The sequence below is a fragment of the Halichoerus grypus genome, chromosome 8 (genome assembly GCF_964656455.1).
Source record: "Halichoerus grypus chromosome 8, mHalGry1.hap1.1, whole genome shotgun sequence".
Taxonomy (NCBI): Eukaryota; Metazoa; Chordata; class Mammalia; order Carnivora; family Phocidae; genus Halichoerus; species Halichoerus grypus.
In genome coordinates, this window is record NC_135719.1 from 89,263,463 (window position 1) to 89,281,171 (window position 17,709).

Sequence of the window (17,709 nt, forward strand, 5' to 3'; positions counted from 1 at the left end):
TCCTTGCTGAGCAGGGAGCTCGGCATGGAGCTCCATCCCAGGACCCTGGGATCATGACCTGAGCTGAAGGCAGATGCTTGACTGAAACACCCAGGCACCCCTTATCTCTAATAATCTTCCTTTTTCAGTCAAGTCATCTTCTCCTTGCATAACTTATTTCCCCCAAGTTGAGGTTTTTTATTGCTTACTTCGGGCCTGTTATCCATATTAGACCTTTCCCTAAATCTGTGCTAATCCTTGAGTGTCTGATCATATTTATAAGTAGGAGACTAGGATACTGAATGAATGCTCTGAATATGTGGAGAGGACTTTTGACTGTGAATGTCACTGTAGGGTGATCTGGATGTGCTAATTTTATTATCTTGTCTTCTTGGACTGATCAGATATCTTGGAAGGGGTATCTCTAGTCTCTTGACTGGAGGGTAAAGGCTTTGGAGAATCAAGTTAGGAGAGAGGACTGGCAGGAAGGAGGGTATCAGCACTCAGAATGATTTGTTAACTCACTCCACCATTTTCAAGGTACTTCTGTCTTCAACTGATGACTGTCCCCAAGTCCACAGACCTTTTGATTGATCCTTTTTGGAGAATAAACCTCCAGGCTTCTGCCAGAATTGGGGGTGGGAGCAACCACCCACCAACACAAAGTAAGGAAAGATTTAGAGTTCTAACTTATTTTTAAACACTGTTCAATCAAAATTAATCTCAATGTGTTATTGCCCCTTTACCCAGAGTTAAGCCAAACTCAAGGTAAAGGGCACAGTCCTCCAAGGCTGCCAAATATGCCCAAGACTTCTGATACCAGCTGCAAGTTCAGGGGTCCTCAGGGCTATCCTTACTTCAAACCAGCTGATTATAAATTTGGGGGTCCTCATAGACTCCTTCAGATTTGATAATTTGATAGATCAACTCACAGAACTCAGGAAAGCACTATACTTGTGATTTTAGTTTAATATAGCAAAAGAATACAAATCAGAACCAGCCAAAGGAGGAAACATATAGGGTGGAATCTGGGACTGAGAAGATTCCAACCACAAAACGTCCACATCCTCAGGGATGCATTGCCCTCTTGTCATTGATGTGTGACAATACTCATGGAGTATTGCCAACTTGGGAAGTTTGCTTGAGCTTCAATGTCCATAGTTTTTATTGGGGCTTCCTTACTTACGTATGATTGATTAAATGATTGCGCTGGTGGTTGCTTAAAGCCCAAGCCCTCTAATTACATGGTTGGTCTTTCTGTCTGGCTAGTCCCCATCCTGAGTAACCTTGTTAGCATAAACTGTCAGGAGTGGTCTGAGGGGCCCACAATAAATAACAAAAATATTCCTGCCATTCTGGAAATTCTAAGATATAGAGGTTACCTCCTCGGAGTTGGGACAAAGGTCAGACTTTTCTTTTTGTAAAGTTAATTCTTCACTCTACTGTCTTCCATCTCCATTTCCAGAGGTACCTGATTCTACCAATTCCAAAATGCTTAAAGGATTCTGAAGTAAAATCAGGTTGGTTCTTTGTTCTCTGCTCTGCTGGTTTAGGATTTAGCTTTTTTTTTTTCCTTCTTAAAGATTTTATTCATTTGAGAGAGAGAAAGAGCAGGAGCCTGGGGGGGGGGAGTGGGGGGCAAAGGGAGAGGGGGAGAAGCAGACTCCCCGCTGAGCAGGGGCTCGATCCCAGGACCCCAAGATCATGACCTGAGCTGAAGGCAGCTGGTTAACCGACTGAGCCACCCATGTGCCCCTGGATTTAGCTTTCTTGAGTCAGCTAAGGCATTTATTATTTGTTCATCTAATTTTCAGTTTCCAAAACTGTTTTTTCTCCCATTTTGGAGTGTTTATATTAAAATAAGAAAAAATCCCGGGGTGGCTGGGTGATAGATATTGGGGAGGGTATGTGCTATGGTGAGTGCTGTAAAGTGTGCAAGACTGTTGAATCACAGATCTGTACCTCTGAAGCAAATAATACATTTTATGTTAAAAAAAAAAAGAAGAAGAAGACAGCAGGAGGGGAAGAACGAAGGGGGGGAAATCGGAGGGAGAGACGAACCATGAGAGACTATGGACTCTGAAAAACAAACTGAGGGTTCTAGAGGGGAGGGGGGGTGGGAGTATGGGTTAGCCTGGTGATGGGTATTAAAGAGGGCATGTTCTGCATGGAGTACTGGGTGTTATATGCAAACAATGAATCATGGAACACTAAAAAATAAATAAATAAATAAATAAATAAATAAATAAATAAATAAATAAAAATAAGAAAAAATCCCAAATAAAAAAACCCTCTTCAGTGGTGTTAGTGGGATTTCTAGAGGAAGCAAAATTAGATACATATATTCAGTTTGCTATCTCTACCAGAAATCACACAACACTCTCAATTTATTTGTCAGTAGCAACTTCTTGTAGAATACCTATTAGCACCAGGTAAATAAACACCAAGTTAGCAAACACTTATATGTAGCTGCATTAATACAGACCAACTAATTTAGGCTTCAGAATCTTTAAAGATAAATAGTGCTTGGGCTCATTTCCTTTCTACTTTACATAACGAGGTCACAAAAGATAAATAGCCTCTTATCACTTATTGACTGGGGATGAAAATATAGGAATAGAAGAGAACCTTTTAACTTCAACGTTATCTATTTTTACAATGTTTGAATTAATATGCATTAGTTTTTAATTAATTTAAAAATAATTTTAGAACAGGAGAAAAGTAACAACATTGCATAAAATAATCCCTAAAAATTTTCCACTTCAAATCTATGATACTAGGGTTAATGGAGAACTAAAAATGGAGAATTCCTTTTATATTTAATGGAGTAGGTAGGACAGAGCACAGAACTCCTTTAATCACTCTGATCTGAAAGTCAGATTTGTAGGCTCCCTGTCCCTCTATCTCTCTCCTTCTTTCCTTTTTTTTTTTTTTTTTTTTTGGTCTAGAAAGAGGTTTTTAAGGTTACATTTTATATTAATGAAATCTACTTGGAAAAGAGGATGTTGATCCTCTCCTAATGCTGATTTCTCCTTTCATTTTCTTGGTAAATAAGAGTACGTGCATTGATTTTCCTGTTCCATTTTAGAATACAACTGTCATCCTATATCTCTTCATTTACATTCTTTTCGGAGTTTCTGCTCCCTGTGAGGTTCATTCCAAACTCCATAGTATGGCCTTCGCAGTACTCTTATGTCCACAACTTACCTTGGAGCCTTATCTGTTTCTGGTCCCCAGCAAGCTCCCATTTCCTCTCATTGCTGAATTATTTGATGATTCTCCCAACTTCTTGGTGTTGAGATGTACCCCCAGGCTGGAATTCTTTCCCCATGTCCCTTCTATCCCTGCACATCTAAATCATACCTGTTTTTACAAGCCTATCTCAAATGTTACCTTATCAGAAAATATTCCTCCTTATCTTTCCTTCATTCAGGATGAACCCCAATCCACTGGAGCCTCACAGGGCTTTTTTTGGCTCATATCCTGCTTGTGTAATAGGTATCAGTGGGTGAGTGTGCGTGCCTGCGTGCATGCGGGGGCGGGGGGAGAGTTGGAGGGAGGGAAATTGTCCCTATTATAATTTCCTTGAGGGCAAACATAATGAGTCATATATACCCATAACACCTTATATAAAATTGATTCTCAGTAATGTCAGTTGATTTGAAGTGAATCTTGTTTCATTTTCTTTGTGTTGATAGCATTGACAAGAGCAACAATTGTGTAGATTACGGATTAGAGTTTTACAGTCCATTTCCTCTCAAGACATTTTCTTGAACAACAGAAAGGTAGTTGCCTAATGCTTAAAGATGATTATTAGCAACTTGGGGTGGGAGTAAGAAATATGAACACTCATCATCGAATCCAGGTCTGCACACTCATGACCATGGGCACTGTTTGCAGCTGACTGGTTGATGTAGCCAAATGAATCTCTGAGTGACAGGAACCGACTGCTGTGGTGGGGGAAAGAAAACATGGGAAGTATGGTGACTAGAGGAGTCAATTTGGGTGTCTGTGCCACAGGAGAAGGATTTAAATAATCCGGGGTGGGGGTGGGGTGGGGGGAAGGAGGAGAGGCTGAGGAAGGAAGATGATTGATGAAGTGTGTTACGGCTGACAGAAGACCCTATGCTCTGGGTGAGGGTGTTAGCAATGATTGAAGGGAGACTGGGAGAGGTCTCTGTGTGATTAGCAGGATATAATCAACCATCTGCCTGGGGTCACAGCCATGCACAAAGGACATATTAAAGGGGAAAAAAGAGAGAGAGGAAACATCAGTGATAACACCAAGAAAATCTTTTTAATTGCAGAAATCTGTCAGGGCCCCACTATTTACATGTCGCCCCCCCAACCCCCCATCACTTAAAGTCCTTCTCATGAAAATCTGCTTGCAGGCTGCTCTGTTGTGGCAGGAGGATTAGAAAGTGAGACTAATCCGGGTTATGGCAGTGATCTCACTAAACCTTGTTACTCCAGGTGAATGCTGGAGGCCTTGGGGCCAGGAGTAGAGGGCTGAGGAGAAGGAGGAATCAGACAGTGTTTACGGAAACTTCCTTAGGAGCATCTTACAAAAAACCACTCTCTCTTTTTCCCCCCAAGTAAAAATCTAACTTAACACTTGGCAGGAACTCTTGGGCTCCTCTCTTTAAAAAGCTTAGAGCTATTTAAAGTTTCCCAATGTTTGACCTTGCAAGAGGCCAGGGAGATACACAGGCCACAAGATTTAAAACCAGATGAATTAGAGCCTCATTCATCTAGGTAGGCCATGACATTTAATTCAGCAATTTATTAAACTTGTTTTTGTGTTTTCTTTGCAGAGCCTGATTCTAGAATGCTGGAATCAGATACAGGCTACACCTTTTATTTATTTTTCCTTAATGCAGTCAAAGCATGGGAGCTAACCTTAGACAAAAATGAAAACATTCCAGTGGAACTTTTTCTTCCCTGTCAAAATTCATTGTCTCTATGAATAGGTTCTGTGAATAATGATTATGAGAATATAAAAGAAATGAAGACAGAGGAAAAAAGGACACTTAGTGATGCCTAACAATTTTCTCTATCTCAGTTTTGTAACATGTGCTTTGTAGCAAGCAGATCTGTTACCTTGGCTAGAATTATGCTTTAGTCTCTCACTTGTTTTTTGGGGAGTAAGCAGAGCATAGGAAGATTGAGCGTAAGTACTTAGGTTTGGGGTTGCTTTACATGGATGGTAAAACTGCCTCTCAAACTATATACACGATGATGTTCTTACTTGGAAAGAACAGTTTCTTCCTAAGAAGGAGAGGGAACTTGAACCTATTTCCTTCAGATTGGCTTTGTCAGCTGGTTATGTTAATGTAGTGCTAGTCACTTATTTATAAATTTATTAATTTATTCTGCTTTAGCATTGCTCTGTTTTTTAGATACATAATCTTGGTTCTTCTGGACCGTGACCGGATGTGCTCTGTCCACCCAGACACTCTTTTCCATAGTGATCCTTGTCTTGGCAACTGTCTCCTTTTTCTCTGCTCACTTATCACGGCTTGTTTGCAAAAGACCTAACTATTAACTGCACAGGCCTGGAGCTTATACATAAGCTTCCAAATAGGGACAGCGGAGTAGCCTTCTCTGTGTAAGAGATTTAGGCTCCGGAGCGCATAGGAAGCTGGTGCCCTACAGACTCGCCCGTGTCCTGCTGGACTGGAGCAGCCCTGATACCAGCCTTTATCTTATTTGGCCACAGGAAGAGAACCCGAGGGGGGTGGAGAAGGAGGAGCCAGACGCTTAATCCTGAAGGACCTTTAGGGACAAGAGCATTTACAGTGAGTACATGCGGCAGATTTCCGGCTTTTCACTTCTTTTATTGAAGAGGGAAAAATGACAAGAGAAGGGAGAAAGAGGTGGGCAGCTTTGATGGGTGTGTAGCTGCATGTTTTGTCTCCTAGCTTGGTCGAAGAACACTCTCTGATTTAAATGTGACTTAGTCAAATGCGTTCTGCTCACATCAGGTTTCAAATAAAAACCTGTGGACTGTCAGGAAGATAGCAGAACCAATCCTTGTTAGTAAGCAATTCATGGTATGTTTCTTCTGTTTGTATAGGATGAGAAATAGAGTATTCTGGGAAAAGCCCTCCTACAAATTAAAAAAAAAAAAAGCTTTAAAATCTTTACTGCTTGCAGGTTTTGTACTTTAAATGTTGAATCTTCTTTGGATTTGTGGAAAGGAAAGGATTTGATTTATGTATTTTTAACAGCCGCTGGGATAAAGATGGTATTATCTCTAATGCTGGAGAGGGGGCCACAGCTAAGCATTTGATGGGGGAGGGGAAGGGGAGGTCACTGGGTTCCAAAAAAGCTGGTTGATCACCCCTGTCACGCACCTTTGGAACCTGAGGAAGTGGGTGGGCACCTGTACACATCTGGGTCATTGCTTTCATTTGCATCATCAGAAGTTGTCTGCTGGCTTTAAAAGAAAGTTTCGCTGTGACTGGGAAGGAATCTTTTCGCAAGATGCCTTATAAAGGAAGAATACAAAACTTAATGGTATTTAGAAGAACATATAATAGACTTGTGCTGAATTTCCTGCTATTTGCATTCAAATGGAGTAATTAATTTGATGGGAAAGCAAGCTTGAGTAGTCCTTATAGGGGCAGGAAAATATACACAAAGATTGTTACTATAGGTCTCTAAAATATGAAGCAGTTTTCCTTTAAATTATAAATTTATCTCTGACATCAGATGTGATTTTGTGAAAATCAAAAGTAGAGATTGTTTATCCATGGATGGTACATTAAATGTGTGCTACTAGAATTGAAAATTAAATGTTTATAGTAATTACTTTCCATGAAAATAGATAATTTACCAATTTCATGCCACTTTCCAGGCTTGCTATGCTGTTACAACACATACGATATTCCTTTCCCAGTGGCAAAGGTATACGAGAGGGAAAATAGACAGAAATTGTTCAGTAGGGCACTGCTTTGCTTTACTTCTCTGAGATATGGACATTCTCTTGTTTCCAGTCTGGTCAGTTAAATATGGAAACCTCACGTCCATGTTGAAATTTTATAGATGCAGGAAAATTTTGCTTTGCAGCTTGATTGAAAGTTTTCCTTACCCTTTACTCATGTGTGATGAACACCAGCTACATTTTTAATATTTTTATCTTGTTCTGTGTGTCCTCTACATATATAACCACGTCTTTATCGTTAGTCTTTAATTTCAAACTATAAGGGGAGAGGATCTCATGTATTTGTTTCTCTGGGAGGAATTAGCAACACATAACGTGTAAATAATAATTTACAAAAGGCATTTGCATGGTACTACTTTATTTCCATTAAGTAGGACAAATCTATTGATGCTGTTCATGTGCTTTGGTAAAATGGAGGGCCAGCACTTAGTGTCTACACAGTTCTCAGTATAGGCAGGATGCTTCCAATGGCTTTGAGATCTCTGGATAAATAACCCTAGGTAATCACAGATTCTTATGGTCAGATGGGATCTCACTCATCATCTAGTCCAAAAATTTTGTCATTTTACCTATGGGGAAACTGAGACCCAAAAATGTGGAGCCTCTTGCCCCACACAGAACTGCCCTGTGCCTGTTTAGTGCACAGCCTGATGGTATATATGGAAATGTTGTATGTTGGGACATAAATTGCTTTGAGCCAATTTTTTAGTATGTTCTTTAGTTTACAGTAGGATGTATATTCCAGAGAAGGCCCTATGTTGATTTAGGAGTTTCAGAGAAAACATAATGACCAAGCATCATTTTTCAGTTGTGCAGGGAGCTTGGGAGGGATCTGGGGTTGGGTGTCTGAGTGGGTGAGTGGGTTTGGCTGAAACAGTTCACTGTACGTTACCCTGGCATTTAATTTTCTGATTTTGGGTGAGTCTGGTTTCTTAGAAGAGGTAACCACTGTGACACCAGCGTCGTCTTCATTTATCACCAATTCTGTGACCTTCTGCAGGAAACCTTTATTAACCTTTGTGTGTCAGATTCCTTCTCTGGGATTGTGATTCTAAACAGATCCCCCAGAGAGCAGTGGATTGATTAAAAATTTAAAAATGCTTGGGAAATCAGAACCAGAGCCTGTCTGAGGCTAGGGTATGAATAAATAGTATGGTAGCTCACTCTTCCTGGAGTTTTATCGCTCCTGGAGTTCTGATATCTCTTAACAGGTTTTTTAAAATAGCCAGGTTTAGTATTATTTAAAAGAACTGTATGCAAGTGTGGTTAAAAATGTGGGGTATGGATTTGTCCCTCTTGCAATCAGGTGGAGAAAGCTGTTGAGTTGAAGCCTAAAACCATTCTCTAAGGCAGGTACCAAAGTGATAAACCTACTTTATGACATTTTAGTTTCGCAAATAACTTTGCTTTCAAAAATTCGTCCATAAAGCTGCTTATCATTTAATTGAAAAATTAAATGTACAAGAAATCGGGAGGGGGCAGTACACTGCAGCATTGGAAGGCTTCTGAAATAATATATCATAAGAATAACTTATTCTTAAGGTTTTTGTCAATACTCAGTAAGTCTTTTTATTCTCTGTGCCCATTTCTGTATGGAAAGTTACATGTTCCTGGTAAAATTAGGAGCTTCCCCCCACCTCTATTTTTGTAGGTAAAATAATTTTGCTATTGCTACTAAGTGAATATTAAGAATCTCAAGAAATACAGGCTACTTTCTGATAACCACATTTAATTTCATATTTTGTTCAGTCACCTTTCATCTTTGGGGAAGGGAGCTAGAATGTGTAGAACCAGAAAAATCTAATAAAAGAAAAAGAAACCCATTACCTCGAGTAGAAGAACCTGCTCCTGAAACTAAAAATAATGTTTCTATAAAATGTTTAAAGTACAAGATCCTAAAAGTTGTTATTTTATATTAAACTGTTCTAGAAGAAAGATATATAGCTTAGATCATTACATTAGTAAATGAGCTTACTCTTAAGCTTATCAACTTTATTATTACTTACACTTATGTTGTTTTAAATATATTTAATTAACATTTTATTTATTTGTTTATTAGATTTTATTTATTTATTTGAGAGAGAGAGATAGAGAGCACAAGTGGGGGAAGTGGGGCAGAAGGAGAGGGAGAAGCAGACTCCCCACTGAGCAGGGAGCCCGCCTGGGGCTGCCTCGTGGATCCCAGGACCGTGGGATCATGACCTGAGCCCTGAGCCAAAGGCAGCTGCTTAACCAACTGAGCCACCCAGGTGCCTCTTAGTTAACATTTTAATGTTATATGTTTCACAGCAATTTATTACTCTTGAAATCCCAGAAGCCCCCCCAAATTTCAATATAATCAAATAATGTAATTTAAGAGTTAATTAGATATACTGTATATACTAACCCACATGATTTATACTTTTTGGCAAAGTTTATGTTTGGAATTACTACATGATATATATTTACATAGCATATCGTAGAAAGGAGCAACCTCCCCTGAATTCAGCTCAGTGTTTTTGTTAATTAGAACATGTTCCCTCTCTGCTTATCCCATGTATTGAATGTATTGGTTATAATGGCCAAAATGATGCTTAGGTGCTTGTAGTAGAAGAGCCCTAAGTAATAGTGGCTACAACCAGATATTGTTCTTCTCTCAGTAAGAGAAGTTCAGGGCAGAGGCTAGGACTGATACAGTAGCTCCTTGTTATCCTGTGGGATCCATGTTCCCACCACCTTGCTCTCCCTTCCTCTACTGGCATACCCCAGAGCATCTCCTGGTCCAAGATAGCAACTGGAACTCCAGCCATCAAGCCCACATTACAGGCTAGAAGAAGGGGGAGACACAGAAGGGCAGAGAGAAGGCCCCTCCTTGATTAAGTCAGCTCCCTTTACGCAGCTCTACAAGCATTCTGTACAAAAGTTCCACTTACATCCCCTTGGTCAGAACTTAGTCACATGGCCATACCTAGAAGCCATGGAGATAGGAAATGTAGTTTTAAATTCTTGGCAGAAATATGTACAGCTGAAAATCAGGATTTTATTAGTAAGGAACGAGGAGAGAATGGATGGTGAGGTAGGCAATACCACATGGTTTTGCATTCCTATTATATGCTGGGTCTTGGGGCTACTATGTAGAAACTCACAACACCTCCTTCTGTTTTTGCTATGAGCTATGGTTTCTTAATTTAGAAATCTGGCTTAATTTAGAAATCCTGTTTCTTCTGCGAAGTATCATTTCTTTATTTGGCAATCTTGTCTGACTCTTTCCTGCTTTCTTCTTTCCTCTTGCCTTTCAGCTGTTTTGGAAAGAAGTGAGGTTTAGACTTCTCCATGTTAACCATGAGCGTGACACTTTCCCCACTGAGGTCACAGGACCTGGATCCCATGGCTACTGATGCTTCACCCATGGCCATCAACTTGACACCCACTGTGGAGGAGGGCGAGGGAGGAGAGGCAATGAAGGACATGGATTCTGACCAGCAGTATGAAAAGCCCCCTCCATTGCATACCGGGGCTGACTGGAAGATTGTCCTCCACTTACCTGAAATCGAGACCTGGCTCCGGATGACCTCCGAGAGGGTCCGGGACCTAACCTATTCAGTCCAGCAGGACTCAGACAGCAAGCATGTGGATGTGCATCTAGTTCAGCTAAAGGTAAGGAAGGTCTCTGGACTTAGGTCCATGCTAGACAGAAGTCTGAAAAAGGTTGTAGCACCTGGAGCCTGCGTTCTGTAACTTGCAATGAGGAAACCTCCAGGAAGGAAAACAGAATAGCAGATTTGATACACAGGGGCAGAATTCATTCTTTCCTGATTTTACTTCATGGGTTGATCATCTAGAATCAAATTGACCTTAGGGGATAATGCGGAGAAGTGGGGAAAGAGAAGGGCATTTTGGTGCAGTGTCATAGAAATCAGTTTTGAGAATAAAGTATTATAAAAAGGCTTAATGAAAAGACTCTCACAGGTAAGACATCATACTGAGCTGTGATTGTGAGTATGGTATATGATTATTATCTTCTGTTGCAGTTGATGCCGCCTTTGTGGCAAAGAGTGGATTCTGGCATGATGGGGGAAGGGCGGTGTTCTCCTTTTAGAATGAGTCCTTTCATCCAGGTACAATGCATCATGCAGAACAAAGGTGCTTTTCTAACAACTCATTCAGAGTTCAGATGTAAAAAAATATCTGTGGCTTCTAGAGCCCTTGAAAAGCCTAACTTTTGTTAATAACGAAATAGAGGTGCTAGTAAAGAGTGCTATTACTAAAGATTTTGGCCTAGGGACCCCAAAGTACAGTGAATCTTGTTCTGTCGTAGTCATTCCTCTCTTCCAGGTCCCTGAGGCAAACACACACTCAGGTTAATGACCAGCAAAGCAAGACAGATTTATAGCCAGTCTGGGCATTGGCCCCAAACCCTAATGGAAATTTCTAGTGAGTTAGATGAGATCCTAGGGAGAATTCTTTTACCTAAGCTCATGCACCCTAAATGATCTGAAACCAAAGACCAAACAGATTCTTGGATCTTAACACTTAAATGGTTTGTAGTCTGCAGCCATCAGTGTGAGAAGAGAGGATGGGCAGTTAAGGCGAGAGAGCATGTTCCCCAAAGCCTAGAGCATGGCTGGCTTAGCCTTCTCAGGCTGGTTCAACAGGTCCTGAGCCCAGCTGCCGCATTGAAGAGAGTGTCCAAGAGAGGGAAAGAGGGAATTGGGGGAGAGAGAGAGAAAACAAAGCCAGAATGGCAAGGTGTTTGGGCTTCTCCCAGCTTGAGCAGGCCTGTGTGGTCTTTCCACAGGATCTTGGGAAGTAGAAGTTGCAAAAAGGTAACAGAGAGATGGCCAGGAACCAGCTTCAGTGCAAGCCGAGCTGTTTCTTCACCGTGGCAACAGGAAATGGTGTGTCTCAGTCCTTGATATAGGGTTCCTTTAATCAAAGGAGCAGCTCTCCCACTCCTCAAGGCTGGAGTGAAATGGAAGTAAGGGGGCTCCACCTCACCCCTCCTCTCCTCTGTTCCCCCTAAGTGCACTTACATGTCAATAAGTAAGTAAGTAAATACAGGGTTTGGGGTTGTAAGGAAAATTGACTATTGCTCCCCCAAATCTCTCAGATTTACCCAGAAAAGATGGTAAAAGATTAAAGGAGAATTTGGGGGCAGGAAATGGAAATACCTTGAGAAGACTCCACTAAAAATGCTGCTAAGGGCTCCTAAAAACATGAATGTGTCTGTTAACTTAATTACATCAGTAATACATGCAAATTTAAATTTAAATTTCAAACTGGCATGTAAAGTTTTGGTATCATTAACCAGGGTTATGGTTAGTGTTCGAGAAATCACCTCTAGGGCGATTTGCTTGTCTTTTTCTCCTTGGAACTGTCTGTCATCCTCTCTCCTTAGTCCAAAAGCATTTTGCCCCTGCCTCCATCCTGCCCTGTTCACAGTGTGGTCTGTCTCCCCTGCTGAAAGAGGAGCCCCAGAAGGGCAGGAATTCAGCATAGTAATCACATAATAGTTCATCAATGACTGCTAAAGGGATGAATTGAAATTGTTTTACGTTAATTTAATTTCAGGGATTCTGTCATTACTTTTTTTTTTTTCAATTTATTTCATCAAGTGACTTAACCAGCATTTTCCATTATGTTCTCAAATATTCTGTAATAATCGAGCCCTTCCGCATTGAGCCCAAAGTCAATGAACTCTGGTCAGTGAACTGAAGCCTAATCTATACAAGGATTTAGTTTTGGTCTCCTAATCTGCTTGGTTTAATTTCCCCCTTTTTTTGTATAATATTTCTTTATTCAATCAAGCACCTCGATGCATTTAAAAGATTTTTAAATAGATGTCAGTTTCTTAGATCTCCACATTGATCCACAAAATAGAAGGGGAACTTGGGCATAATGTTTTATATGTGAAAACACAACAAAACAACTGTGTAGAAGCTGCTCTCAATTAGGGGTGTGGCAAAGCAGAGGGGAAGGCCCAGCCTGGGCAAGGCCAGCCCTCTGCCATGGGCTGTCCCACCTTGGCTCCTACTGCCTTGGTGCATAACTCAGTTTATTAACTTCCATGAAAAATAACCATCACAGGGATGGGATGCCATGGCTTTAAGGACCATACAGGTACAGATAATTCCTAAATTTATATATCTATCCCAATGTTCTCCCAGGAACCCCAGCTGCCTAACTGACATCTCTAATTGTGTCTTTAAGTGAGCATCTCAAACCAAATATGCCTATTGAAAAGCTCTTAATTCCTCCTGCCCCCATATCTTTCTAATTTCAGTGGAAGGCACGGCACCTTGCCAAGCCCAGATATGACTCCCCAACCCACGCATATGTCTATCCAGAAGTCCCGTGGCTCCATCTCCAAAATATGACCTAAAGCCATTCACTTCTCCCCAGCGCTACTGCTCTCGCCCTAGACAGGCCGCGTGACTGCTTGCCTGGGTTCCTTTTAGAGCCTCCTCTACCACCCTGCACTTAATTCTCCACACAGGAGCCAAAGGAATCTTTTAAAATTTAAATCAGGTCATGTTACTCCCTTGCTTCCCATTGGCCATAATAAAACCCAAATCTCTTCCTGTGGCTCTGCACCTGTTTGGTTCTCTGGCCATATCTCCTGTTGTTTCCTTCTTGTTCATAAAGCTCCAGGCACATTGGAAGTTCCAGAGGAATGTTAGGCTAGTTCTTGGCCTCAGCGCTTTTCCTGTTCCCTCTGCCTAGCAACTTTCTTCCTCTATCTTTGCCTGGCAGAGTCTGAATCATCATCAAGCAGTCAGGCAGAGGCGCAGCCGAGTTCTAACATCTGGAGGTGCGAGCCTAGGAGAGAGTTGGGCAGGGGTTGTGCTGTGTTTGGTGAAGGGCAAGCATACAAAAAAAGGAGCTACCCTCACCTAACTTGTCTTTGTGCCCCACACTCCCTTTCACATTGCTTGCTCTGTCTTGTCATCATGGTCTTCTCTCTCATCGTGTGGACATAGAACTTAAAAAATCAGTTGACCCCAAAGATACAAATGTAGTGATCTGAAGGGGCACCTGCACCCCAATGTTTATAGCAACAATGTCCACAATAGCCAAACTATGGAAAGAGCCAAGATGTCCATCAACAGATGAAATGTTAAAGAAGATGTGGTACACACACACACACACACACACACACACACACACACACACACACACAGTGGAATATTATGCAGCCATCAAAAAATAAATCTTGCCATTTGCAACGACGTGGATGGAACTAGAGGGTATTATGCTAAGCGAAATAAGTCAATCAGAGAAAGACAAGTATCATATGATCTCACTGATATGATGAATTTGAGAAACAAGACAGAGGATTATAGAGGAAGGGAGGGAAAAATGAAACAAGACGAAACCAGAGAGGGAGACAAACCATAAGAGACTCTTAATCTCAGGAAACAAACTGAGGGTTGCTGGAGTGGAGGGGGGTGGGAGGGATGGGGTGGTTGGGTGGTAGACATTGGGGAGGGTGTGCTATGGTGAGTGGTGTGAATTGTGTAAGGCTGTACCCCTGAAACAAATAATACATTATATTTTAATAAAAAAAATAAAAATAAACATAAGGTTAGATCCTAAAAAAAAAAAATCAGTTGAAAAGTGCTTTTGGAAAATGCTCAGGATAGGTTCAGCCTCTGTTTTTGTTTGTTTGCTTGTTTGTTTTTTAGATTCAACATATAAGTGAAATCATATGGTATTTGTCTTTCTTTGTCTGACTTATTTTGCTCAGCATAATGCCTTCTGGGTCCATCCATGTTGTCACAAATGGCAAGATTTCATTCTTTTTTATGGCTGAGTAATATTCTATTATGTATATATACCACATATTCTTCTTCTTCTTTTTTTTAAGATTTTATTTATTTATTTGAGAGAGAGAGAGAGAGAGCATGACGGGGGAGGGTCAGAGGGAGAAGCAGACTCCCTGCTGACAGCAGGGAGCCCGATGCGGGACTCGATCCTGGGACTCCACGATCATGACCTGAGCCGAAGGCAGTCGCTTAACCAACTGAGCCACCCAGGCGCCCCTACCACATCTTCTTTATCCATTCATCTATGCATGGATACTTGGATTGCTTCTCTATCTTGGCTATTGTATATAATGCTGCAGTAAACATAGGGATGTATATACCTTTTGAATTAGTGTTTTTGTTTTCTTTGGGTAAAGACCCAAAGAATAGAAATGGCATTTCTATTTTTAATTTTTTAAGGAACCTTCATACTGTTTTCTACAGTGTACCAGTTTATGTTCCCACCATCAGTGCATGACAGATTCCTTTTATCCTTATCAACACTTGTTATTTCTTATGTTTTTGATTTTAGCCATTCTGACAGATGTAAGGTGATATCTCATTGTGGTTTTGATTTGCATTTCCCTGATAATTAGTGATGTTGAGCATCTTTTCATGTGTCTGTTGGCCATCTGTATGTCTTCTTTGGAAAAAAGTCTATTCAGATCCTCTGCCCATTTTTAATTGTATTATTATTATTATTATTATTGGAGTTGAGTTGTATATATTATTTATATATTTTGGTTACAAACCCCTTATCAGATAGATAATTTGCTAATATCTTCTCCTGTTCAGTAAGTGGCCTTTTTGTTTTGTTGAAGTCCCATGGCTCCATCTCCAAAATATGACCTAAAGCCATTCACTTCTCCCCAACACTACTGCTCTCACCGTAGACAGGCCACGTGACTGCTTGCCGGGGTTACTTTTAGAGCCTCTTCTACCACCCTGCACTTTATTCTCCACACAGGAGCCAAAGGAATCTTTTAAAATTTAAATCAGGTCATGTTACTCCCTTGCTTCCCATTGGCCATAATAAAACCCAAATCTCTTCCTGTGGCTCTGCACCTGTTTGGTTCTCTGGCCATATCTCCTGTTGTTTCCTTCTTGTTCATAAAGCTCCAGGCACATTGGAAGTTCCAAAGGAATTTAGGCTCTGCTGTGCAAAAGCTTTTTATTTTGGTGTAGTTCAAATACTTTAATTTTGCTTTTGTTTCCCTTGTCCAAGGAGACATATCCATAAATATGTTGCTAAGGCTGATGTGCAGAGATTACTGCCTATCTTTTCTTTTAGGAGTTTTATGGTTTCAGATCTCACATTTAGGTCATTAATCCATTTTGAGTTTATTTTTTGTAAGGTATAAGAAAGTGGTCCAGTTTTATCCTTTTGCATGTAGCTGTCCAGTTTTCCTAACACCATTTATTGAAAAGACTGTCTTTTTCCCATTGTATAATCTTGTCTCCTTAGTTGTGATTAATTGACCATATAAGCATGGGTTTATTTCTGGGCTCTCTAGTATGTTCCATTGAGCTATGTGTCTGTTTTTGTGCCAGAACCATACCGTTTGATTACTATAGCTTTGTGGTATATCCTGAAGTCTGCATTATGATACCACCAACCATGTTCTTCTTTCTCAAGATTGCTTTGGCTATTTGGGATCTTTTGTGGTTCCATACAAATTTTAGGATTATTTGTTCTAATTCTGTAAAAAATACTATTGGTATTTTGATAGGGATTGCATTGAATCTCTAGATTCCTTTAGGTAATAGGGACATTTTAACAATTATATTAAATGTCACTTTCTCAAAAAAGCTATTCCTGACCCTTGTTCTTGAAATACCCATCCCCTTTCCCAGCAATTATCTAGTTCATTATTCAGCTAATTAATTAATTAATGGTTCTTATAACTAGCTATGATTATCTTATTTATTTGTTTACTTGTCTGTGTTAGCCCCAGTGACCTCAAATGTCTAATTCTCCACTCTATCCCTGTTGCCTAAGACAAGAGCCAGGCATTTGATAGGGGCTCAGTTCACATTTGTGGTTAAGTCCAAGTCTGTATGGTCAGTGCCTTCTCTCGTCATAGATGGGCTTACACTGGAAGTCACATAAGGAAGGCTGCTTGTTGGGCATTGAGTTAGGACAGAGGCATTGGATGAATCAAGGCCCAAGTACTTTTGGGGTGTTACTTTCTCATCAGGGAGAATCTGAGCAGCTCAGAAATCTTGCAGGTCTTGCATAGGAGAATCTGCATGGGGTGGGAATTGGGGGGTCTATGTGACTTCTTTCTGTAAGTGGCTGTGCCTGGTCCTCCTCCTCCTACCCACTTTTCTGTCTGACTCCTTCTTTGGTGATGATTTTCTTCAATATGCATATGCTTAGGTCTTTGAGACTCGAAGCCACTCTTTTTCTTTAAAGGTAATTTTGCTTATCTTCTGGTCATTATGTTGATCTTAAAGTTTATTCATCAGAGACTACACTTACCAACCTTATTTCCAAGTTTTTAGGGGAAGTTTATTGTAACCCCCAGGATGAACTACAAAGCACTATTATAAAGTTCCCATGTTGGGGGGTGGGGAAGTGATTGTTCTAGAGAGTGAATAAAAACATTTAACCTTAAGATTAAAATATGGAAATGATGCAATATATTATACTACGTAGTTTTCCCATTTTTTAAAAAAATATTTTATTTATTTATTTGACAGAGAGAGAGATAACGAGAGCAGGAACACAAGCAGGGGGAGTGGGAGAGGGAGAAGCAGGCTTCCCGCTGAGCAGGGAGCCCGATGCGGGGCTCGATCCCAGGACCCTGGGATCACGACCTGAGCCGAAGGCAGACACTTAATGACTGAGCCACCCAGGCGCCCCTCCAATTTTTTTTTAAGCTGAAAATGTCATCCACATATTTTACTTCTTAGTTTCCAGATATTCTTTAGTAAGAACTATGAGAAGCCAGCTGAACCATTTTTGGAAACTCCCCCTCTCCTCCTCCTTCTCTTTTG

At 40.6% G+C, this 17,709-nt stretch overlaps 1 protein-coding gene across 3 annotated transcripts in view; it reads left to right on the plus strand.

Annotated features, from left to right (window-relative positions):
• Positions 1 to 17,709, plus strand: part of AKAP6 (A-kinase anchoring protein 6) — a 491,158-nt gene that overhangs the window by 110,343 nt on the left and 363,106 nt on the right. For 2 of the 3 annotated variants that reach the window (XM_078053547.1, XM_078053549.1), the window contains one exon: positions 10,204 to 10,561. In XM_078053547.1, the coding sequence (XP_077909673.1) occupies positions 10,238 to 10,561 (324 nt within the window). In that variant the 5' untranslated portion in view covers positions 10,204 to 10,237. Of the gene's footprint in view, positions 1 to 5,698; positions 5,778 to 10,203; positions 10,562 to 17,709 lie in introns of all 3 variants that reach the window. The other variant, XM_078053548.1, reaches the window with a different exon arrangement.